This window comes from Cibotium barometz, chromosome 6 (assembly GCF_041138505.1).
Source record: "Cibotium barometz isolate CiBa-2024 chromosome 6, ASM4113850v1, whole genome shotgun sequence".
NCBI classification, from domain to species: Eukaryota; Viridiplantae; Streptophyta; class Polypodiopsida; order Cyatheales; family Cibotiaceae; genus Cibotium; species Cibotium barometz.
Window position 1 is genome coordinate 12774636 of NC_141051.1, and position 24559 is coordinate 12799194.

At 42.2% G+C, this 24559-nt stretch overlaps 1 protein-coding gene across 4 annotated transcripts in view; it reads right to left on the reverse strand.

Annotated features, from left to right (window-relative positions):
* LOC147637419 (protein GID8 homolog) overlaps nt 1-24190 on the reverse strand; it is a 59471-nt gene extending 35281 nt beyond the window's left edge. The window contains exons 1-5 of one of the 4 annotated variants that reach the window (XM_086799218.1): nt 24051-24190; nt 23648-23744; nt 23114-23273; nt 21991-22094; nt 21777-21908 (exon numbers count right to left, since the gene is read on the reverse strand). In XM_086799218.1, coding sequence (XP_086655344.1) covers nt 21777-21908; nt 21991-22094; nt 23114-23273; nt 23648-23650 — 399 coding nt within the window. In that variant the 5' untranslated portion in view covers nt 23651-23744; nt 24051-24190. Of the gene's footprint in view, nt 1-21776; nt 21909-21990; nt 22098-23113; nt 23274-23647; nt 23763-24050 lie in introns of all 4 variants that reach the window. The other 3 variants (XM_086799216.1, XM_086799217.1, XM_086799219.1) reach the window with 3 other exon arrangements.
* Nucleotides 24191-24559: the final 369 nt, after the last annotated feature.

Sequence of the window (24559 nt, forward strand, 5' to 3'; positions counted from 1 at the left end):
TCTTAAGAGTTGAGGTTAGAGTCAGGCATCGAAGGGTCACACCTGGGAAATGAAGAGTCAAGAGTCACTTGAGTACCCTCCTATATAATAGGGACATGGGGTACACTCAAGGGATGTTCTCGTGTAGAGGATTATATCTACTCTCTTGTCATTTCATACTAGAGCTGAGTGCTGCTAGATTGGAGTCATACCTCTTGGTGGTATGGGACATCAAGGTTAAGGTATGAGATACTTCATTGTAATTCATGTGTGCATCCCTTGGGCTCCGAGGTGGTTGGGTGGATGAGTTTGTCTGGTTTATGCATGATGATTATCTAGAGAGATCTTAGGGTTTGAACAGTGGTATCAAAGCAATCTCTAGTTAATTGTTGTTGTTTTAACTTTCTTATTCCAATTTTTAGTATTCGTTAAAATAAGTTTTAATATTTACTAAATAAAAATGTTATTTTGTTAGTTTGTTTTGGTGATTACGCCCGTGGATCGTCGATATGGCGGTTGGAACGCGTGTTTCTTCTTTCAATGAATGAATCGACAATAGGAATTTCGTGAGTTCAATGCTATTTTTTCTAATTTTTCTTTGTTTAAAATAAGCATTTATGAAATTTCTACCAAAATACCGCACATTTTATTGCGCATATTCTTGGTAGAATGAATTTCTTGAATTTCTACAATTTTTAGAAATTTTTTCTATTTATTTAAAAAATTTTAAAGCATTTTTATGGTTAAAAATATATTTTTTATGCGTTTTGGCGAGTTTTCCACAAAGATGCTATCAATTTTCTACCAAATTTCTACTGAAATGCAGTGTGGGACAGCCAATTGATGCATTGGGTTCTCTCCTGTGCGCGTAAAATTCTTTTCTTTCCTCAAAATCCGGAATTTCCTTCTATTATTAAGTTGTAATTATGATTAAAGAGGTTTAATTAAAATTTTAATCAATCTCCTCTCTGTTAACAAAGAAGGAGGGAGTGGAGAGAGAGAAAGTAGAAATGGAGAAGAGGAGGAGCGATCCTCTCTCCTCCTCTCTCTCTCATGCTTACACGGGCCAGGAGGTGAGAGGAGGGGGATTTTCGTTGCAGGCAAATAAACACACATCTCCCCCTCCCCTCCGAATTCGTTAATTTCAAGCTTTAAAAAAAGCTTTAATTTAAAGCTTTTTGAAAATGTTAAAAAATGAATATTTTTTTAAAAAAAAACTTTGTAAGCTTTTCAAAAAAAGTTAAAAAAAAAAAAGATTTGAATTTTTTTTTCTTCTCTGAAATTTTTTTCTGAAAATTCTTTCTTGGAGCTCTTTGGCTTTTCAATTTTCGGAAAACCTGTTGACCTTCCGGATTCTGGAAAACTTTTTGACCTTTTACATTCCAATTTTTTTTTTGTCTTTCCATTTTCTCGAAACTATTGGCTTTCCGTATTCCGAAAAGACCATTGAGATTCCGAAATTTTTGAAATGTTCGTATTCTAATGCACTTGGGGTAAATTAAAAATTTCAAAAAATTCCTAGAAATTAGTGAAAAATTAGACAAAGATTATTTTAAATTTCTAGAAAATCTGGGATTGGTGATTGGCATGTGGTGTGTCCATTCGGGCATCCGTGACCATTCAAATTCTTTTAAAAATCTATTTTTTACCCAAAAAAATTAAGAAATCCATTACAATTATAATTTTTTATTAGATTTGAGAATTGTCGAATGGAATTAGAAATTTCATGAACGATGGGATTCTCAAGAGAAATTAGGAATATTCTAGAAATTATTTTTAGAAATCTTGAAAATTAGTATTTTTAAAACATGAATGGTATTTTGATAAATCTAATTGCTAAAAATTTTCTGGAAAAATATGGTGGAATTCAAAATTAGCGTATTTTGAGACCCTAGAAAATTAGAAAAAATTAGAAAAAAATCATGGTAATTCTTTTTTCTCGAGAATTCTTATTTTCAAGGGTTATTTAGTATTCTAGAACGTTTTTATGTACTCACACTAGATAAATGCGGGTTATTCGCATATTATTAATGCGAGAATACCTTGTATTAATAATTTATCCGTTTGGATTGATTCTAGACGGTGTTTTCATGATTATTTTGCCAAAATCTAGCCACCAAATGCTAATTGACGCATTTTTCTTATGTGCAGTTAATTCTAGTGAATTAATTTGCTAGAACTTTTGGTCAAGAGGGATCAAGAGAAGGGTAAAGAAAAGTATAATCCAGATTCATAGAGAACTCATCTACCATGGCTCATATTGACTTTTCGGTCAATGACAATGTCGATGACATGAGTGATCATCCCAATTCTAGAAAAGAAGATCTTAAATTCCATGAAGAAGAAGAAGAGGCGGTAGCAAAGAGCGAATTTTTGGAGATGACACAGCGTCTCGAGGCTACAATAGCAAAGTACCATGATGAGATGGAATCACTTAAGGTGCACATCTTAACTCTGCAGAAAACTCTTCTAGCCATCTCATCTACTCTTACCAAAGTAGTTGTTCTATCTTTTACACCAAAGGTGTATGGCGGGGAGAAGAAGGAGAAGACACGAGAATGTGTCGATGCCTGGCTTAACAGGTGGACTACACACTTTGCTTTTCACCCTTTCACTGATGCGTAGAAACTGCAGATGGCACAGGGATTATTAAAGGGGAAAGCTTTAACTTGGTGGAAGGATCTTAAAGAAAATTCTATTCTCACTACTTGGCAAGGATTTGAAGATGCATTCAAGAAGGAGTTTATCCAACCTGAGGATAAATTCGAAGTTATTGCCAAGCTAGTTTAAAATAGCACGGCTAATCAATCTTTCGATAACTATGTGCAAAAGTTTAGACAGTTGGCTGCCAAAGCCAAGTCTGATGATCATACCTTGTGTGGTATTTTCATCAATGGTTTATCTCGTGATTAGCAATACGAGGTGAAGAAGTGCAAAGTTAAAATGGTTGAGGATGCTATTCAGGCTGCGCAAGTTTTTCACAAGACAAGGTCTAAAGACAGCACCGAAAAAGTTCACGCCGAAGAAATCTGTACACATTACAAAACTTCAAGGTAAATTCTCTGAAGTCAATATTACGCATCTTGAAGGAACCCAATGTTCAGATTGTACTTTCCGTAAAGATGTTTATAGTCTAAACGAATTATTTCATGTTTATGGATCACTAAAAGGACATCATGTTCATATTTTGTTTGATCCTGGTAGTACTCACAATTTTATTAACAATATTGTGGTACAGAGAATGAAACTGGAAACTATGCAGAATGATCACATATACAAGGTCATGATGTGGCTGGAGGACGAGTCCAATTTTGGGACAAGAAGATGTCAAAACTAACGTTAGACATCTAATTGTACTTAGATAGGTTTGATTTCCATGTCATGAGCTTGGGTCATGTAGATATAATTTTTGGAAAGAAATAGTTTCATAGCAAAAATAAGAATTTTTCTATTGATTGGATCAAACATTTAATGTCTTTCCATCACAATGTAAGCCTTGTAACTCTTAAAGGAAACATTGTTATACCAAAAGAAACTTTTATCAATGAGCTGGAATTAATGGAAGATATGTTTAACTATGAACTTTTCCAGTTGGTTATGGATCCAATGTCTTCATGTGTTCATTTTGATGTAGGCACTGTTTCTTTAGATGTTTGGGAAAGTAAAGTGTTAAGTTCTATAGAAAGTGAATTTCATGATGTATTTCCTGATGAGTTATCTCATGGATTATCTCCTAAACGAGAGGTGGACCATAAAATAGAGCTAGTACCAGAGGTGGAACCTGTTAGTATTCCTCCGTATCGGCTTAGCCAATCTGAGGAGGATGAGGTAGCCAAACAACTAGCTGAATATTTGAGGATGGATCAAATTAGACCAAGTAAGTCTCCTTGGGGAGCACCAGTTCTCCTCGTTAGAAAAAAGGATCAAGGTACCTGGAGGATGTGTATTGATTACAAATGTCTTAATAAGATTACAATTAAAAATAGATACTCGTTGCCTAGATCAGATGAGCTTATTGATAGGTTGCATGGAGCTAAGTATTTTACAAAGCTTGACTTGCAAACCGGTTATCATTAGATCTGTATAGCAAAGGAAGATGTGCCTAAAATTGCTTTTAGAACAAGATATGGCCATTATGAATTTTTAGTGTTACCCTTTGGTCTCCCTAATGCACCAGCAACTTTCCAACGGATGAATGATATATTTCGAGATATGTTGGAAAAATGTGTGGTAGTTTTCTTAGATGATATTTTGATATACAACAAAACTTTGGATGAGCATGAGAGTCATCTTAAAGAGGTTCTAGAAAGGCTCAGGAAGAAAAAACTGTATTGTAAATTATCTAAGTGTGATTTATTTAAAAAGAAATTGTTATACTTAGGTCATAAGATCTCTCCGGATGGCTTGAGTATAGATTTGGATCGGATCCAAAAGGTTTTGGAATGGCCAGTTCCTTATACACTCAAACAATTAAGATCTTTCTTAGGTTTTGTGGTATTTCTTCGAAAATCTGTTAAGGATTATTCAAAGTTAATTGTAACCTTTACCAATCTTCTTAAAGGTAAAAATAAGAAGTCCAATTCTCCAATTGTGTGGACTGATAAGCTATAAGAGGCTTTCGAGATTTTGAAAAATAAAGTTCAAGATGCTCCTGTGTTAGCCTTGCCAGATCCTAATAGACCTTACATTGTTGAGACTGATGCTAGTGATTTTGCGGTAGGCACAGCTTTGTTCTAGAATGGGAAGCCTGTGGCCTTCGAGAGTAAGAAACTCAATGATGCACAGACTAGGCACCCAGTTCAGGAGAGAGTTGTATGCAATCATTTATGCTTTAAAGACACGGAAACAGTATCTTTACGGGTCTCAATTCATGGTCTTGACAGATCATCAGTCTTTACAGTATATTTGTGATCAACCAGACTTAAAGGGTAGAAAAGCCAAATAGGCTGAGTTAATGCAGGACTTGGATTTCAAGATTAAATACAGGAAAGGTATCTTGAATCGCATTACTGATGCGTTGAGTCGTATTAGTGAAGTTAATGAACTTTGCTTCTCTGAGATTACTTCTAACTTGTACGATTCACTCAGGGAAAAATGCAGGACAGATATTTTCTTTGGAAAATATTAGAATTTGGCAAAATCAGGGTCCAACTCTAAAGTAGATCAAAACCTGGTGAAAGGAAAAGGCAACCAATTTTTATTCGAAATGGTTTTTTATTCCGAAACGATAAGGTTTGCGTGCCGGATGTGCCATAAATTAAGTTAAGGATCCTATTTGAGTGCCATGACACACTATCGGTGTCACCAATTGGCCGACCATTTGGTCCATTCCTAGTTTTTGCGTCTCGTTCACTTGAGGCCAGGCCAGTGTCTCGTGTGAAGAGACCAGTATTTTGCTGACATGGACGGGAGCCAGACTGGTGCCACCCGTGTGTTAGCAGGATGGTGTCGTATGGACGGGAGCCAGACCAGTGCCACCCGTGTATGACCTGGACTGTGTTCGATCCATGGGATTGTCACGCCATGGAAGAACCAGTATTCGTGCCGTGTTTTGCCTATGGGACTGTCACACCATAGGGAGACTCGTGCCTGGAACTGTGTCTTACCTATGGGACTGTCACTCCATAGGAAGACCAGGTTTTTATGTTTTATGTCGTGCCAGTTTTGTGCCGACAGATATTTTGTACTTGTTCCATGAACGGGAGATATGTCCATGTTACTATTTGCACATGCACACATATTTTGCATGTTTGAAACTGTTTTCGCATGACATGTATTTGTGTGGTTTGCCTGCTTGACGTGTTACTTACTGAGCGGGGACGCCTGCCAGTGAGTCGTGAAGTCTGCCCTGTATTCGGACGAGTTTTGGTGCATGTGAACAGGTGGTAAGTATGTCGCACTTGTTGTTTTAATGTTTTATCTTCTAACCCTTTATTTTATAAGGTTAGGTGTTCACATTTACTTAAAAGTGGGTTTGGGCACCCACTTTGGGGCCAAGGTGGGGAGCCCCACTTTTAAGTGAATGTGGGGGTGGGCATGGTCACCTACTCCCACTAGTCCCCCCACATGCAAACGTGGGTATCACAAGGTTAACTCCACATTAATTTATTAAAAAGGACTCCCTCCATCAAGCGTAAAATATCATGATCGCTTCTATCTGGCGTTGAAATTCATCAACCGGCGATCTCCTTGGCTGGCGGCTCTTTCGTCTACAGCGCTTGGCGGCTCTTTCATCTACAGCACTTGGCGGCTGCTTCACCACCCTTACAAGCGGCTGCCATCTCTCCCTTTACTACTGCACGTATTCTGTCCCCAGGCGGCTGGCTGCAACTGCACTGCAGGCGGCTGCCTTCTTTCTCTATACTGCTGCGCATACACCCTTCCAGGCGGCTGCATCATCACAGGCTGCGCAGGCTGCAGTTAGGCGCCTATCATCCATCAACCGGCTTCATCAACTGACGGTGGTGGTGACTGTGCGCCTGTTTCCAGCCAGCAGAACCCCTTTCCTCTTGCAAACAACAGTGGATGAATACTCTCTTCACAACAAGTTGCTTTTCCACACAGCAGCCAGGTCTCTATCCTCCTTGCAAGTGGATACTTCTTCTCTCACAGCAGGCGGCTGTACCCTTCGTGGTGGTGCTTGTCTTGTTAGTTCTACACGAGGCAACTCTTTCTTCAACAAGGGTGGCTTCAAAGTCTACACAAACACCATAAGTTTTGGTCTTCTATCAACCATCTACAAGTAAGTGATTTTCAGATTTGAGTAAAGCATTTTATGTTTAAATCTGATAAGGGATTCATCCCTCTACGGCCACACCCGTTCGGTGCCGGGTTGTCCAAGCTGTATTGGCGAACCTCGGTCCAAAGGTGCTGAGATCGGGAGAGCCAGGCGTTAGTACGAGAGCGCCTGTTTGTGCGTGGTCTCGGAACACCAGTGAGGTGCTCTCCGCGGAGTCCAGTGAAAGCACAAGACCGTAGAGATTGGACCACACTAGTGGTTGTTCTGCTTCGAGTTTTCTTCATCGAAATTCGAGCCTATTTGTTTGGTACTGTTTTCATATGTACATGGACATTATCTGGTTCTCAGAACCCATGGAGCATTGTATTTAATAAATACTCCCAATAAATATATCATATATTGAGGGGGGGGTCGGCCCGTTCCGGCCCCAGTGCTGGTGTCCATCTTTCCATTTCTGTTCATTTAATCTTCAAGTTGTTTTAAGTTGTCCATTTCAAATTTGTGGTTTTAAAGTTGTGCTATTAAGCGTGTGGGTGTCCAACGGAGTCTTTCCCACTTGACGGGATCGGTTTCATTGGTATCAGAGCACGGTTGTTTCCCTCTTCCTAGTGGGGAAACGAACCTGTGTACTGGACATCCCGCTTTTAGCAAACTTAAAACACAATGGACAGCCAAGGCAACCCTTTGGAAGTGCCAAATTCGAGGGGTCCATCTAGTGCTTCTCGTGGGTCTGATGCCCTGCGTGGTAGGCACAAGCCCCTTGAAAGGGTTATGGATAGTGAATCCAAGGGTCAACTGTCTCCAGGAAAGACAGTTATGCTTGAACAAGAGCCTGAAGCTATGAGGGCTGAAATGGAACATATGAGAAAACTTTTGCAGGCTCAAGAGCAAGAGTTAAAGTTCTTGCATGAAGATCCACATCTGCAAAGTGCTATTGAAGCCAGGAAGGCTGATGCTATGGTTGATGTAACTTTCGAATCAATGGCTCGTGAAGTGGGCAAGAAACCAAGGGAGTTGGCACTTGCATATCTCCTTCGCAAAGGTGATATCAAAGAGGGGGATGACGGAGACCTGAAATTCAGAAATCCACCTCGTTTGAAGCATGGAGATCCCGCATCCCAGAGGCTGAAATCTTTTATGCAAAAGCAAGAGGTGACTGTCACCTCTCGACATGCATCCTCTCCCCAAGGCACTAAGCCTGACAGATATATGTATGCCACTGCTCATGGAGGGCATCAAAGTCACATGCATGCAAGATATGTATCTCATGGTGACAGGTCTATTTCCAGAAAAATTTTGCCTTCTGAGTTGTCTCATGGAGAGACCATGCCATATGCAGGTAAGTCACATGCATCTGAGTTTCGAATTCGTGGAGCACATGCCACCGTGCCCCATGAAGCTTCTATGATGGCCCATGGAGCCCATGCAGACAGGGCTGCCTCGTTGGATAAGGGGAAAAGAAAAAGAGAAGACCATGAGCCTCATGCCAGGAAGCTCAAGGAATTCAAAGCAGGTGATAAATCTGTCAAATTTGATGTCTTTCATGGTGAACATGATGCTTCTAAGGTGTTAGCGTTTGTGGCACAGTTCGACATTGCTTTTAGCGATGAGGATTTCACAGAAAAGTCAAAGGTGCGCCATGCTAGCATGTTTTTGAAAGGGACTGCTGCCCATTGGTGGATCACTGAAAAGATCACCAAGGATCCCATCTCTACTTGGAAGGAATTCAAAGATAGATTTTATGCTCAGTTCTTGCCACCCAATGCAGAGCAAACTCTCACTCAAAAGTGGGACAGGTTGGAGCAAAAAGATAATGAGAGTGTGCAACAGTATGTTAACAAATTCTGGAAAGTGTTGCTGGAAGTGACTCCCTTCATGCTTATCACTGAGGATGAAAGAAAGAGGAAGTTTCGTTCTGGATTGCAACCTGCTTATAGATCGGGTATTGAATTGCACCCAAAACATACGTTGCAACAACTCACAGCTTCTGCTCTTGCTACGGAGCAATTGGTGCTCAAGATCAAGCAGGATCAAGGAGGTTCCAAGGGGAAGGACAAGGCTGCCCCAAATCAGCAAAAGGGTGGACAGCCACCTAAAAAGAACTTCCGGGAGCCTTACAAGGGTGGTAAAGCTGAAAATATCACATCTAAAGAACAGGGCCCAAGAAAGAACAAATTCGGCTTAACCCCGGAGCAAAGAGAGCAATATGCTAAGGATGGAAAATGCTTTTCTTGTGGTAGCAAAGACCACATGTTCCGACAATGCCCAGATCGCAAACCAAAGCACGAGGACAAGCACACCAAAGCAAATGTTCATGCAGTTCCTGATGTGCAAGGTAATACAGGTCATGATGCAAAAGAGCGTATGGTTTGCAAGGCTTGGGGGCAAATCAAGGATCAGCCCGCACTCTTCATGTTTGATGACTGTGCAACTGACAATTTCATCTCTATGCAAATGGCAGCTGCATTGGGTATTGAGGTTGAAAACATGGGACCTCAGATTGAAGCCGAAGCTGCATTTATTGGTAAAGAGGTGCAGGTTACCCCTTTGATTGGGAAGTTGCCTATCCATATCCAGGGCTACCTTGATAATGAGCATTTCTTAGTTGCTCCATTGAATGGATGTGATGTATTGTTGGGCAAGCCGTGGCGCCATAGGCTTGAGCCCCGAAAGATTACAAGTCCAATATGATTTCTTTCATGCATAAAGGCCGCATGCATTTTATTGATGCTGGCAAAGAAGGGGATTCCATCCCAGTTGTATCACACATCCAAATTAATAAAGCAATGAAAAAGAGTCTTTCAGAGTACTTGGTTTTTGTGCGTGATAGTCTTGTGCCAAATCATCAAAATATGGATGCTATGTCTAATGATAGGCTGAATTTTCTTAATGCATCCAAAGACTGTTTTGCTGACTCATTGCCAGGTGAATTACCTCCCCAAAGGCCCGAAGATCACCGCATAGATCTTGTGCCAGGTAGTTCTCCTCCTAACAAACCCGCATACCGAGTGAGTGCTGCACAACAAGAAGAAATCATGAAGCAAGTAAACGAGCTTTTAGAGAAAGGTTTGGTTCAGCCCAGTTCCTCACCTTACTGCTCTCCTGTGCTTCTTGTTCAAAAGGAGGACGGATCATTCCGTATGTGTGTAGACTATAGAGCTTTGAACAAGCTTACCATCAAGAACAGATTTCCTATTCCACGTATTGATGATATCTTGGATAAGCTTGATGGTTCGGCTTGCTTTAGCAGACTTGATTTGAAGAGTGGTTATCACCAGATACGCATGGTGCCACAAGATGTCCATAAGACTGCATTCAGGACAGCCTTCGGATTATATGAATTCTTGGTAATGCCTTTTGGTCTCACCAATGCTCCTGCTACTTTTAATCGTATGATGGATAGGATATTCCGATCCCATCGCAAGTTTACAGGAGTCTTCTTTGATGATATCTTGGTTTTCTCCAAGAATGAGCAGGAACACAGAACTCATTTGATCACAGTGTTCGAAGAGTTGCGGAAGCATAAACTTTTCGTCAATGCCAAGAAAAGTGAGTTTTTCCTTTCAGAGATTCATTATCTGGGACATATTGTATCCAAGGATGGAGTTACAATGGATCCTGCAAAGATAGAGACCATTCGGAATTGGCCCGAATTACAAAACGTACATCAAGTACGTAGTTTTCTGGGATTATGTTCGTACTATAGGCGTTTCATAAGGCATTTTGCTATGATTGCCACTCCTCTACATGATCTCACGAAGAAGAAAACTGCTTTCAAATGGACTTCAAAGGAACAGGATGCTTTCTTGCAGCTCAAACATGCGATCATATGTGGTCCTGTATTGATTGTTCCTGACTTGCACAAGTCGTTCGTGGTTGAATGTGATGCTTGTGGTGATTGCATAGGAGCTGTCCTAAATCAAGAAGGGCATGCAGTTGCATACGAGAGCCGTCGTTTGCATGATGCTGAGCTTCATATGGATATCTATGAGAAAGAGCTCTTGGCTGTAATTCACGCCTTAAAGATTTGGAAACACTATCTTCTTGGGGCTGAATTTGTAGTCAAGACAGATCATCAAAGCTTGAGATACTTTCTATCTCAAACCAAGCTTTCAGAGAAGCAGATGAGAATGGCAAACTTTCTTTCCATGTTTCATTTTCAGATTGTGCATACTCCAGGAAAGAAAAATGTAGTGGCCGATGCACTATCTAGGAGGCCTTATATTGCTGCAGTCTCAGTCGCCTCTCATGCAGATCTATCTGCTATGAGAGATTTGTATCATTTGGATGCTGATTTTTGCCATATATGGACTGATTTGATGGCTGGTCATTCACATGCCTCTTATGTTATCAACGAGGGTTATCTCATGAAGGATAATTGCCTATGTGTGGTGAAGGATTTGCGTCCAAAGGTTATGGACGAATGTCACGCTCCACCTTATGCTGGTCATAGAGGTATTATGCCTACTACTCGCATGATTCAGAGGTATTTCTTTTGGCCAAGCATGCGTAAAGACATTGAGGCTTATGTGCGTGCATGTATTACTTGCCAAAAGGTGAAATTTGACAGGCAAAAGCCTCCAGGTTTGCTACAGCCATTGCCTATTCCCTCGCAACCTTGGGAAAGTATTACGATGGATTTTATTATGGATTTGCCTAGATCCCAGCATGGGAATGATGCTATTTGGACTATTGTGGACAGGTTTAGCAAGCAAGCTCACTTCTTGCCGGTCAAGAAAACCATCAAAGCTGATCATATGGTAAAGCTTTTTCTTGCAAATATTTTCAAGCATCATGGTATGCCTAAATCCATTGTTGGGGATAGAGATCCCAGGACTACAAGCCTATTTTGGAGGGCTTTGTTTGATAATATGGGTACTAAGCTCGAGTTTTCATCAGCTTATCATCCCCAAACGGATGGCCAAAGTGAAGCTGCAAATTCAGCCGTGTTGGATTTGTTGAAGTGTTATGTGGCAGATCAAAAGAGTGCATGGGAGAAGTATCTTCCACTTGTTGAATTTGCCTACAACAATACGATCCATGCTTCTACGGGCAAGGCTCCGTTTGAGATTATTTATGGCAGAGTGGTATTGCCACCCATCCTTCGTACCAAGGATGAGATTTTTGCAGCTGATGAATATGTTCGTGACTTGGATGTTGCCTTTGGTCAAGTGCGGACAGCCATTGCAAGATCTCAGGATAAGCATAAAATGGCTGCTGACAAGCATAGAAGGGACATGGAAGTCAAAGAAGGTGATTGGGTATTGCTGAAATTTGAGAAGGCTAGGCTTCGGAAGAGGCCAGGACAAGAAGGATCATATCCTAAGCTTTCTCCTCACTATTATGGACCCTTCAAGGTGATTCACAAGATCAATGAAGTGTCCTACAGGCTTGCTTTACCTAGTCATTGGAAGATTCACAATGCTTTTCATGTGAGTCTATTTCGGAAATATGTGCGGCCAGATCCTGATGAGCCTGTCACAGAAGATCCGCCAGAAATTGAAGAGCTTGAGGAGATCCTCCAGCCAGAACAGATTGTTTTTCACAAGGAGAAAAAGCTACCTGCAGGAAAGCTTTCCAGGAGATACCTTGTGAAGTTTAAAAATTATTTGCCTATTGATGCCAAATGGGTAAATGAGGATTATTTTGCAGATTATCCGCAATTGTTGCAGGCATATCTTGAGGCTTTTCAGTTGAGGTCAACTCTTTAGAAGCCCGGGGGGATGTCACCAATTGGCCGACCATTTGGTCCATTCCTAGTTTTTGCGTCTCGTTCACTTGAGGCCAGGCCAGTGTCTCGTGTGAAGAGACCAGTATTTTGCTGACATGGACGGGAGCCAGACTGGTGCCACCCATGTGTTAGCAGGATGGTGTCGTATGGACGGGAGCCAGACCAGTGCCACCCGTGTATGACCTGGACTGTGTTCGATCCATGGGATTGTCACGCCATGGAAGAACCAGTATTCGTGCCGTGTTTTGCCTATGGGACCGTCACACCATAGGGAGACTCGTGCCTGGAACTGTCTTACCTATGGGACTGTCACTCCATAGGAAGACCAGGTTTTTATGTTTTATGTCGTGCCAGTTTTGTGCCGACAGATATTTTGTACTTGTTCCATGAACGGGAGATATGTCCATGTTACTATTTGCACATGCACACATATTTTGCATGTTTGAAACTGTTTTCGCATGACATGTATTTGTGTGTTTGCCTGCTTGACGTGTTACTTACTGAGCGGGGACGCCTGCCAGTGAGTCGTGAAGTCTGCCCTGTATTCTGACGAGTTTTGGTGCATGTGAACAGGTGGTAAGTATGTCGCACTTGTTGTTTTAATGTTTTATCTTCTAACCCTTTATTTTATAAGGTTAGGTGTTCACATTTATTTAAAAGTGGGCACCCACTTTGGGGCCAAGGTGGGGAGCCCCACTTTTAAGTGAATGTGGGGGTGGGCATGGTCACCTACTCCCACTAGTCCCCCCACATGCAAACGTGGGTATCACAAGGTTAACTCCACATTAATTTATTAAAAAGGACTCCCTCCATCAAGCGTAAAATATCATGATCGCTTCTATCTGGCGTTGAAATTCATCAACCGGCGATCTCCTTGGCTAGCGGCTCTTTCGTCTACAGCGCTTGGCGGCTCTTTCATCTACAGCACTTGGCGGCTGCTTCACCACCCTTACAAGCGGCTGCCATCTCTCCCTTTACTACTGCACGTATTCTGTCCCCAGGCGGCTGGCTGCAAACTGCACTGCAGGCGGCTGCCTTCTTTCTCTATACTGCTGCGCATACACCCTTCCAGGCGGCTGCATCATCACACGCTGCGCAGGCTGCAGTTAGGCGCCTATCATCCATCAACCGGCTTCATCAACTGACGGTGGTGGTGACTGTGCGCCTGTTTCCAGCCAGCAGAACCCCTTTCCTCTTGCAAACAACAGTGGATGAATACTCTCTTCACAACAGGTTGCTTTTCCACACAGCAGCCAGGTCTCTATCCTCCTTGCAAGTGGATACTTCTTCTCTCACAGCAGGCGGCTGTACCCTTCGTGGTGGTGCTTGTCTTGTTAGTTCTACACGAGGCAACTCTTTCTTCAACAAGGGTGACTTCAAAGTCTACACAAACACCATAAGTTTTGGTCTTCTATCAACCATCTACAAGTAAGTGATTTTCAGATTTGAGTAAAGCATTTTATGTTTAAATCTGATAAGGGATTCATCCCTCTACGGCCACACCCGTTCAGTGCCGGGTTGTCCAAGCTGTATTGGCGAACCTCGGTCCAAAGGTGCTGAGATCGGGAGCCAGGCGTTAGTACGAGAGCGCCTATTTGTGCGTGGTCTCGGAACACCAGTGAGGTGCTCTCCGCGGAGTCCAGTGAAAGCACAGGACCGTAGAGATTGGACCACACTAGTGGTCGTTCTGCTTCGAGTTTTCTTCATCGAAATTCGAGCCTATTTGTTTGGTACTGTTTTCATATGTACATGGACATTATCTGGTTCTCAGAACCCATGGAGCATTGTATTTAATAAATACTCCCAATAAATATATCATATATTGAGAGGGGGGTCGGCACGTTCCGGCCCCAGTGCTGGTGTCCATCTTTCCATTTCTGTTCATTTAATCTTCAAGTTGTTTTAAGTTGTCCATTTCAAATTTGTGGTTTTAAAGTTGTGCTATTAAGCGTGTGGGTGTCCAACGGAGTCTTTCCCACTTGACGGAATCGGTTTCAATCGGCAAGACATCCTAGCATACAACATACCTTGGCTTTAGTTAGAAGGACATTTTATTGGCGAAAAATGAAAGATTTTATTTAGAGTTATGAGGTCCAATGTCATCAATGTCAGATAAACAAGGCTGAACGCCTTAAATCTGCTGGGTTATTACATCCTTTGGATATTCCGTCTAGAAAGTGGAAAAGTATTTCCATGGATTTCATTACGGGACTTCCACGTACCAGCAGGGGTCACGATGCCATTTGGGTGATCGTGGATAGATTGACAAAGATGGCTAGGTTTTTACCCACAAAGACAACAGTTAAAGCTTCGGAATTGGCTTACCAATTTGTCGAGCAACTGTTTAGACTATATGGTCTACCATCTGATATTGTGAGCAATCGGGACTCTAAGTTCACGGCTAATTTTTGGCAGGAAGTTTTCAAGAAATTGGAAACAACTTTGAGTATGATATGAGTTCCTCTGATCATCCGTAATCTGATGGGCAAACAGAGCGTGTGAATGAAATTGTAGAGGACATGCTTCGTGCATGTCTCTAGAAAACCATCAAATTGAAAAAAGTATCTTCCAATGATGGAATTTACCTATAACAGTTCTAAACATACGGCTACTGGTTTTAGTCCGTTCATGCTTATGTATAGGTATCAACCCAGGACATTGAGCTTGATATCGGTCTTAAGGACATTGAGCTTGATGTATCGAGGGATTTCTTGTGTGATGTGTAGGAAATGCTGACCGAAGCTCAAGATTCTATCAAGAGTACTTAGGATAAGGCACGGTTTTATGCTGATAGAGGACGCTCACCTCGGTCTTTTGAACCAAGAGCGTTGGTTTATTTAAAAGTTCCTAAAGACTCTCAGACTTTATCAACAAGAAAATGCTCGAAATTATCTCCTAGATGTTGTGGTCTATTTCGAGTTATACGTCGGATTGGCACGGTTGCGTATGAATTAAAACTACCTCTACATGTTAGAGTTCATCCAGTCTTTCATGTCAGTAGATTGAAAGAGAAACTGGGGGGTGAGGAAAACACAGTTACTCCTCAAGAACTCGTTGAAGTCGAAGATTTATCCTATGTTCCACATGAACCTGAAAAGGTACTTGAATTCAGGGAAAGGAAACTTCGTAGTCAACTAATCCCCGAGGTTAAAATTAAGTGAAAAGATAGGAAAATAGAGGATTCGACTTGAGAGTCGGTTGAGAATGTTCAGCGCATATTTTTTTCTTTTCATTGCAAGAGTGCAATGTTTTGAGAGAGGGGATGTATGTTATGTGCACATTACATGTGCATATACTAGGAGGCTAACCCACATTAGGCTTGTGAGCATGGGAACAAGGGAACAAGCTCTAGTGAAGCATGGGTTAGGGCTAACCTTAAGGATTGAGGATAGGGTCAGGCATCCAAGGGTCACACATGGGAAATTGGGAGTCAAGAGTCACTTGAGGACCCTCCTATATAATAGGGGCATGGGGCACACTCAAGGGATGTTCTCGTGTAGAGGATTATATCTCCTCTCTTGTCATTTCATACTAGAGCTGGGTGCTGCTGGATTGGAGTCATACCTCTTGGTGGTATGGGACATCAAGGTTAAGGTCTGAGGTACTTCATTGTAATTCATGTGTGCATCCCTTGGGCTCGGGGGTGGTGAGGTGAATGAGTTTATGCCTGGTTTATGCATGTTTAGACATGCATGATGATTATCTAGAGAGATCTTAGGGTTTTAACAACAATGGTTACAGTTCCACTCCGCCTTCAAAGCATCACGATCTAAGTTGGGCTTCTTCTCAGAGACTGTGAAGACTTCCCTTTGCCCTTGTTGTTACGCCTATCGACTGCTGGTCAATCAAAGCCTCAGAACCTTTGTCCTGTGGAGGATTCAGAAACCGCTCCTCTTGGTCCAAGATCATCGGCACAAGCTCCTCCCATGTAATGGTGCTAAGCCCCCCGCTGGTGATCAAAGAAGAATAGAAAGCTGAGTACTGAGAGGACAGATGAGACAGCAGGGTGATGGCCATGTGTCCTCTGATGATATCTCCTTCCCAGCCTGAAGAAACTCCTGCTGAAGAGCCTAGAGTTTGTTGATGTGCTCCCACACCGTCCAAGACTTTGTAGGATTCATCGCTCACATCTATACTTCCAAGGAAACTCTCTTCATGGGTGATACCCGATTGTACAGAGATGCCAAGTGCTGCCAAATCACTTAGGGTGTGCAGTTGAGAAAGATGAAAGAGCGCACACGGGCATTGACACGATCCCACAACTGTGCCTGGGCCTCCCGCTCTTTTACTGATAGTGAAGAGGAGTCCTCCGCCGCCAGATCTGGCCTTGAAACTCCAACTGTGACGAAGTCAGCCAATCAACCAAATCATAAGATTCCAAAAGACTCCATCATCACCTTCCAAATGCCATAGTTGTTCCCATACAGCTGTCGGTACACCAGGAATGTCAGGAGGGTGGGGATCTTCACAAGTTTCTCTGTAAACGGAAGAGCAATTATACATGGAAAATCTTAACAATCATGAAATCTGAATAAACACATAAGCATGCTAGATATAAAGATAATAACAACACTGCACGATACACCACACTAGGGGCCAGAAGATGGGCTGACCCCCCCCTCCCCCCCTCCCCCTTTTATGGTTAGATTACCGAAAAGGAGTCTACTTCCAATACAACTTTGCGGGTGCCCAAGGTTCACCACCACTGGCTACACCTGTTTCTTCCAATACAATATGAAAACAGATCAAAACAATTCCCAAGCTCTGAGTTGGACACTCCTCCTCAGAAACCAAGAGCATTCCCGGCATAAAGCACATGCAGGACAACCAACTCCCGCATCAGCCCAGGACAGCTCTTCTTCATTCTCTTTTACCTGTTAGGTTCACAGGGTAGGTCGACCAGCCTTTTAAGGCTGTTACAACAGTCAACCAGCCCTCAGAAACCCTAAAACAGGTCATGCAACAGTAGTCTATGCTCCAGCAGGCCACCAATCAACAGAAGGCCACCAATCAGCAGATACCCGCTTGTACCTCAAAAACGATCAGCCTTCTAGCCTCCCGGACAGTCAACCAACCTCTGTAAATGACTGTCATCAGCCCGCCACAGATTACAACAGCTTGAATACCGGTCGACCAGTCGACCAGCCCTCAGCCACCCCAAAAAGCAGGCACCTACCCCAAAACTGGAGTTTTCTCCCATAATAGGGCTTCCCTACTGAAAATAGCCCACACATGTGCTTTTCTGGTCTAGAAGGACCATCAGTTGGTTCAAATCTAGCCCGGTACCCACCTAATGGCTGCCACATGGTATTAAGTCCTGCCCAATGTGAATACCTTATAAGTTGTCCGGCCACTTATAAGTGTGTGTGAACCTGCACCCATAATTATTAGTATATGAAACCATAAAGCTATAAATTGGGTTTTTGGGTACACTTACCACCTGCAAAACACATGTAGACCACCTGTCAGTCCCAAACAGGTGTGCACATACATGTCCACAGGGTGCGCAAGCGTCCCCGGCCCCATGGACAACGCAAGAAAAAATCTCAAGCATTGTTCAAGCAAACAATACAAGTCATCCAAAGATAAAATCAAAGTCATGCATACACATGAGTGCAGCTAGACTGGAAGAAACACCCATCTGCTCAATTGTATCCAATAAAATGTCCAAGGCTCGTGATCCTTCCGGAACCTTCCGGAACATAAATACAAAAGATCTCCAAGATAGCTAGTCCCAAGGAATTACATCATGTCAGGCTCCATGAGCCATACATGTACACCATGTTAGGCTCCACAAGCCATACATGTACACCATGTTAGGCTCCACAAGCCACACATGTACTACATGTCAGGCTACATATGCCACACAGACACACCATGTCAGGCTACTCCAGCCATACATGTATGTCATGTCAGGCTCCACATGTCACACATGAACAGTAGAAAAATAGAAGCTGTAAGGAATTTTGTGACATTCCCCCCGGCTTCCAAGCAGTTGACCGCAACTGAAAAGCTTCCAAGTAGGCCTTCAGAAGCTCCGGATAATCCGCAAAATAATCCTCGTCCATTCATTTTGCATCCATAGCCAAATAGTTTTTAAACTTCACAAGATACCTGCGCTCTAGCTTGCCACCTGCATGCTTCCGCTCTTTATGAAAAACTATTTGCTCAGGTTGCAATACCTCCTCAAGTTCATCCACTTCTGGTGGATCTTCTAAAATTGGTTCCATAGGAGGTGGTCTCAGCGAACTGACATGAAAGGCATTGTGTATTTTCCAGTGATCGGGCAATACCAATCTATATGCCACTTCATTTATTTTCTTCAAGATTTGGAATGGCCCGTAATACCTATTTGAAAGCTTAGGAAACCGGCCTTCTTTACCTGGCCGCTTTTGAAGACGTGCATTCTCAAACTTAAGTAATCCTTCCTTGAAAACCACCTCTCACATGTGTTTGTCAACTGTCTTTTTCTACGTAGCTTGAGATCTTTCTATGGCTGTCCGAACATGTGCAAACGTAGTATCCAAATCACAGACATACTCATCTGCTACAAAGATTTCATCTTTTGTTCGTAAGATAGGTGAAAGCACCACCTTGCCATAGACTATCTCAAATGGAGCCTTATTAGTTTAAGAATGCACTGTGTTATTGTATGCAAACTCACCCAATGGCAAACACTTTTCCCAATCTGACTTCTGCTCAAATACATAATACTTGAGCAAATCAAGCACAGCTGAATTTGGAATTTCACTCTGACCATCCGTTTGTGGATGATAAGCCGATGAAAAACTCAGCTTTGTGTCCATATTATCAAACATGCGCGCCAAAATAAACTGGTAGTCTGAGGATCTCTATCCCCCACAATAGACTTGGGCATGCCATGATGTTTGAAAATATGAGCTAAGAACAACTTTGCCATGTGCTCTGGCTTGATTGTTTTCCTCACAGGAATAAAGTGTGCCTGCTTGCTAAAACGATCTATAATAGTCCATATAGTATCATTTCCATGTGCCGATTTCAGCAAATCCATAATGAAATCCATAGCAATGCTTTCCAATGGTTCCTATGGAATGGGTAAGGGCTGAAGCAAAAGCAACCCAAAAGGCGCCTAGAAGTGCCTAACACATGGACCACCTTTTGGAGCACTTTTAGGGGTCATAAAGTCCTAGCCGACTTGAACCCAACTTGCTATCACTTCCCTACATAAAGGCAGGTCAAGGGTCATTCCTGAGCATTCAGATACAAAGGTTCCCAAGCCAAGACCAAGGGCAAACAACAACCCAGGCATCTAGATCACCACAAAAGTTGTGATGCAGCAAGAACAAGTTGCCCTCATATGCGTTAGAGCAAGGACCGCCAGTAACTTTTTGTATGCATCAGTAGATAGGTATACATAAGCATGATCATCATTGTAAACATAGCATGTTTTGCAATATACAATAGATTAGGTGTTTTGCTCAGTTTTTTTATTGACGTTAGTCTCTCATGGTGCTTAGCATTTTCTACTGCGTCACTCGTGTGACATCGGCACACCACTTTTCATGTTTTGCTGCCCAACCTGTATGGAATCTTAACAGCTGCTATATGGCCCTGTATGACTACTGTAAGGGCTGTACTTGCTATACACAATGCTAAATTATGGCTTGTACTGGTTGATTATGGCCGCACCTATACTTGCTGCAACCATACAAGTTCTCAATGTTCTCAATGCAATTGATGCATATTTGCTGATCATGAAGCTACCAAGCTGATCCATGATTGTACCTCCTACACCCACTGATGTGTGGGTTGTACCTACTGTACAAGCCCTTGTACCTGTTGTCCATGCCTTCCCAAGTGTTGTACTTGCTGTTCCAGCCTGTGTACCAGCTGTAGCAGCTGTGGGATCAAAAGAAACAGCTGTCTCAAGAATCGACGACTTGGAGCCATGTGCATTGTTTGAGCACTTGAATCAAGCTATGGAGGACCTATTGGGTAGATTCCCGGTAGAGAAAGCTATGGAGAACCTATGAATTAAGTTGCCTGATAGGGAAAGCTCAGCATGAACTGTCTTCATGCTCGTGCCTGAGCCTGACACATTGCCATATAAATAGGGTTTGCAGGAAAAAATAGGGTGAACCATATCCTCACTTTTTTTAAGCATCATAATTACGGGACATCCAACACCAGCTAGGATCACATTTTCTGTACCCCTTAGCCGTATCAGCTTCTCTGCAATGTGGGCAAATCTGACTAGCCTTCATATTGTGACTTTAAATGAGCACACTGGCATGCTTAGAATCTGGCTCCAAGTAGCCAGAATTGAATTGATAGTGTTTTGGCACGCATTGACTCTTGAGGCCGTGCTGTGCAACCATGATCTGACGGCACCTGATCTTGTCATGTGCTGTGCACTATGTTATTGACTTGACAGCCACTTCGTACACACATTCTCTCCATTAAGAGCTCTTTTGGCCTACAATTTGAAGTCCAATGCTACTTTCATACATGCTACTGGAGGAAAACTAAGTACATCAACACAGCAGAAGATATAATTTCAGGATAGTTCTTCTGCAGCACCACCAAGAACTACGGTGAGGTTCCCCACACCAAGGGCACCCACCTTCTAACTCTAGTATCCATAACCCTTGTACTTCCACCAGTGGAAAAATGAGGAGGTGAGTTTGTGGAAAATGGGGAGCCATGGGAGAGAGAACAAAGGTCTAAGAGAGAGTGTATTTGCACAACTCAATGCTCATGATTGATTGATATGATCTTACACCGAGTACATGCCTTTTTACAACCTTATGTTTTGACCCAAACAAATCACACTCACAAACATACATATGACACATGTCCACTTTTCTTATCTAAATATGAGGGGGGTGTTCACACCTAAGCAAGTGTTTACACACACACATGAATAAGGTTACACACACATACAAGACCGACACACGCACACAAGGCTTGAAATTCCCAACAGAGTTGAGCTTGAGGAGAAAAACCTTGGATAAAACTTAGTGTGGCATGCACAACCACAGTGTGTTGAGATGGACAGCCTTACCCAACCAGGCCTACCCTAAGCTTAACTAAGTTCACTATAAATAACATCATACATTATCGCATACAGCCACGCCAACTTTTTAACAGCTCTATTATGTGCTTGAAGAATCAAATCCATTTTTCCTTTCATGTTCATGAAATAACAGTGGCAATCATACTCATGTGAAAGAAACATTGGATAGAAACTTGTGTATATTATCTGCTTTTATGACAACCCTTTCAAAGAGGTTAGGTGTATGCTATGGTCAAATTTCAATGATAGAGATAAGTCAAGAAACTCCTTACATTCTCCTCACCCCTTGGTGCAAGCTCCTCTTGAGCAAATTCTAAAGCCTCTTCTACTTTCCCACTGCGTATCAGCTCTATAAGCCTTTGCTGTTGCAGATGGAAAAATAGCTGTGGGTTCGTGTCCAATATCTGCAAATACAGGGTGAAAAGCTTCAACAACTGATGCACCAAGCCAAACCTTCTTAAATTAAATAAAATTTTACATACTGACCTCTGGATTTAAATCATTGACCTTCTCGATGGCATCCTGGACATTACCACACTGAATAGCTTTGCGCACTGCCATCCGGTCCGTGATAGTCCCAAGATCCATGTCTGCTTTTCTTAACTAAGGAACACGGACAGCCATTCGGGCTCTCTCTCTCTCTCTCTCTCTCTCTCTCTCTCACACACACACACACACAAAAAAAAGCACCAAGGAAGGAAGATGCCGGAGCTAGTGAAGACACTTCAAAGAGGTATTGAAGAGTCCACCAACCAGCCAAGCAACTCAAAGTATATGGTATGGTCAGCCAACAATTGCAACATTAGTGGCACACCTTTGGGGAAAACATCATCATAAAATGGACCATGTGCATTCACAGTGAAATGGAGCTGACATAACTGGCCACGTTCTGTGCACGTCTCCATCTAAATGAAGACCCCAAATTTTACAGTTTTACATGCCCCATATACCGTCAGAATATCAGGACCCCATGAAATACAATTTAACATGCCCCATGTGCATGCACACTGAGTGGCCAACCATAAAATACATCCCTATAACACTGGATACACAACCATCCTCCACGTGCCCAGCACAAGGACACACGAGAGCTGCTCGGATGGGAAGGGGCCTTTGCAGGTATCTATAGACAGACATCGCCTGGGTGCAGTGTGTAGGTCTCACAAAATCCTCGCATTTGGATGGGGAAGGACCTTTGCAGGTATCTACAGACAGACACTGCATGGGTGCAGTGCGTAGGTCTCACAAACCCTCGCAAAACAATGATGCTGAGCAAAAAGTGCTCCACAGTGTCCCAGTATATCTGAAACCAGCTCCTCGCTCATTGGCTAGCCAGGCTCCAGCACTCACCCATCACTTGTCCAGCCAGTATTGACCCTCCAATATTTTCATCGGTCGAGCATTGCCTAGCAGCCAGCTTGGATGGAGGTGAAACAGGTGCCAGCCATGTCTCTAACAGCTGCCCGCCCATGCCACAACTCCAGCACATTTGATTGTGCCCAATTTTGATAAAGCCAATGAGTAGGCTTTATATGTGTATCCAGCCTCACATGCCCCATGTCCATTCAGAGTGTGAAAAACCTGGCATAAAACCAGACAGCTAGGATACGTTCGGTCCCTGTCTCCATCTGAAACTTCTCAGCAGCCTCCACGTATCCTTCAGTGACGAGAAAATTCATGACCAGTTTGTTCATGTCCGCCTTCCTTATCTTCACATCGCTGAGCTTTTTCTCCCATTCCTCCCTAGTGAATACCTTCTTTGAAGAAGACTGGTTCAAAGCACAAAGAAGTGAGAAAAAGGTGCATTGCTATAAATGGCACTATATAAAATTTAATCAAAAAACTTAGTTGTCCCTTCCTTTCATACACACATCTGTTCCTTTCATACATACATATGCACATGCATACATATATACATACATGTGTTCCTTTCATACATACATATACACATGTATATATTGATATGTTACATTTATTACATACCATACATGCACTACATTCATCACATAAGTGTGATATGTACATACATACATACATATGTCTATGTAGAAATGATAGTTTTAATCAAAGAAAAGACTGCATTGTTTCCTTCTTTCTTGAGCCAAGACGAGATTTGTAACAGAACGCTTGATGCCAAGCTTACCATTGTTTCCCCCTGTTTCTTTTCCTCTGTGAAAGTTACTGACTGGCCTTTCTTTTTTCCATCCAAGATGTTTTTGATTTCTTGTAATCTGATGTCTCTACACAGAAATAATCATCTGAAAAATTAGCGTTTCAATTTTAAAAAAATATGAGAACGAATCAGATGTGAATAATCTCGGGTCTCACAGGCCAAAAACCACTACTTTGTATAATACTGCTATTACCAGAAGAGAAAAAATCAAACATCTTAACCCTAAACGTGGCTGCAAAACTGCCTTAACATTGCTGACTAAAATAAAATAAAATAATAAAAATCATACTTTTCAAGCAGTGCAACCGCAGTTTAAGCCTATAGCAATCCCTCAATGCAAGAAATAAAGCCACAGCTGTGAGCCAGTTCTTACTTGTTTGGCTTGCACTCCGATCTACAACAAGGTTCACGCGCAGGAAATTCCCCTTTAAATTACAATACACGAAACGCCACCTCACAAGCTAAGGAGCTCGTCTCTAAGAGCAGAGAAACGCTTTTGTCATTAGATTTTTTTTTTCATTAATTAATTTGAAGGGAATATTCTGGGCAATAGGGTCTACAACAACAGTTAAAAATGTTTATTCATTAATTAATAAACACTCACCGAGTTTTTTAATCAGTAATTAATTAATGAGAAAAATGTTGCTTTGTTTAACTTTACTGAAACCTTGGTTTGTTTAACCTTACGAAAAAAATCAAAAATTTAGCTTTGGAAAGTTGTCAAAGTTTGGAAAGCCTATTTTTGTTTAGATACAAATCTTGGCAAATCCACTTACGATCCACGCTTTGCCATGCGAACAACTGCATGGAAGCCACATCTGACGAGGTTCGATGCCAAATCTACACGTATAAAGGAGGCGACGGAGGAGGTTCAAGAGGGGC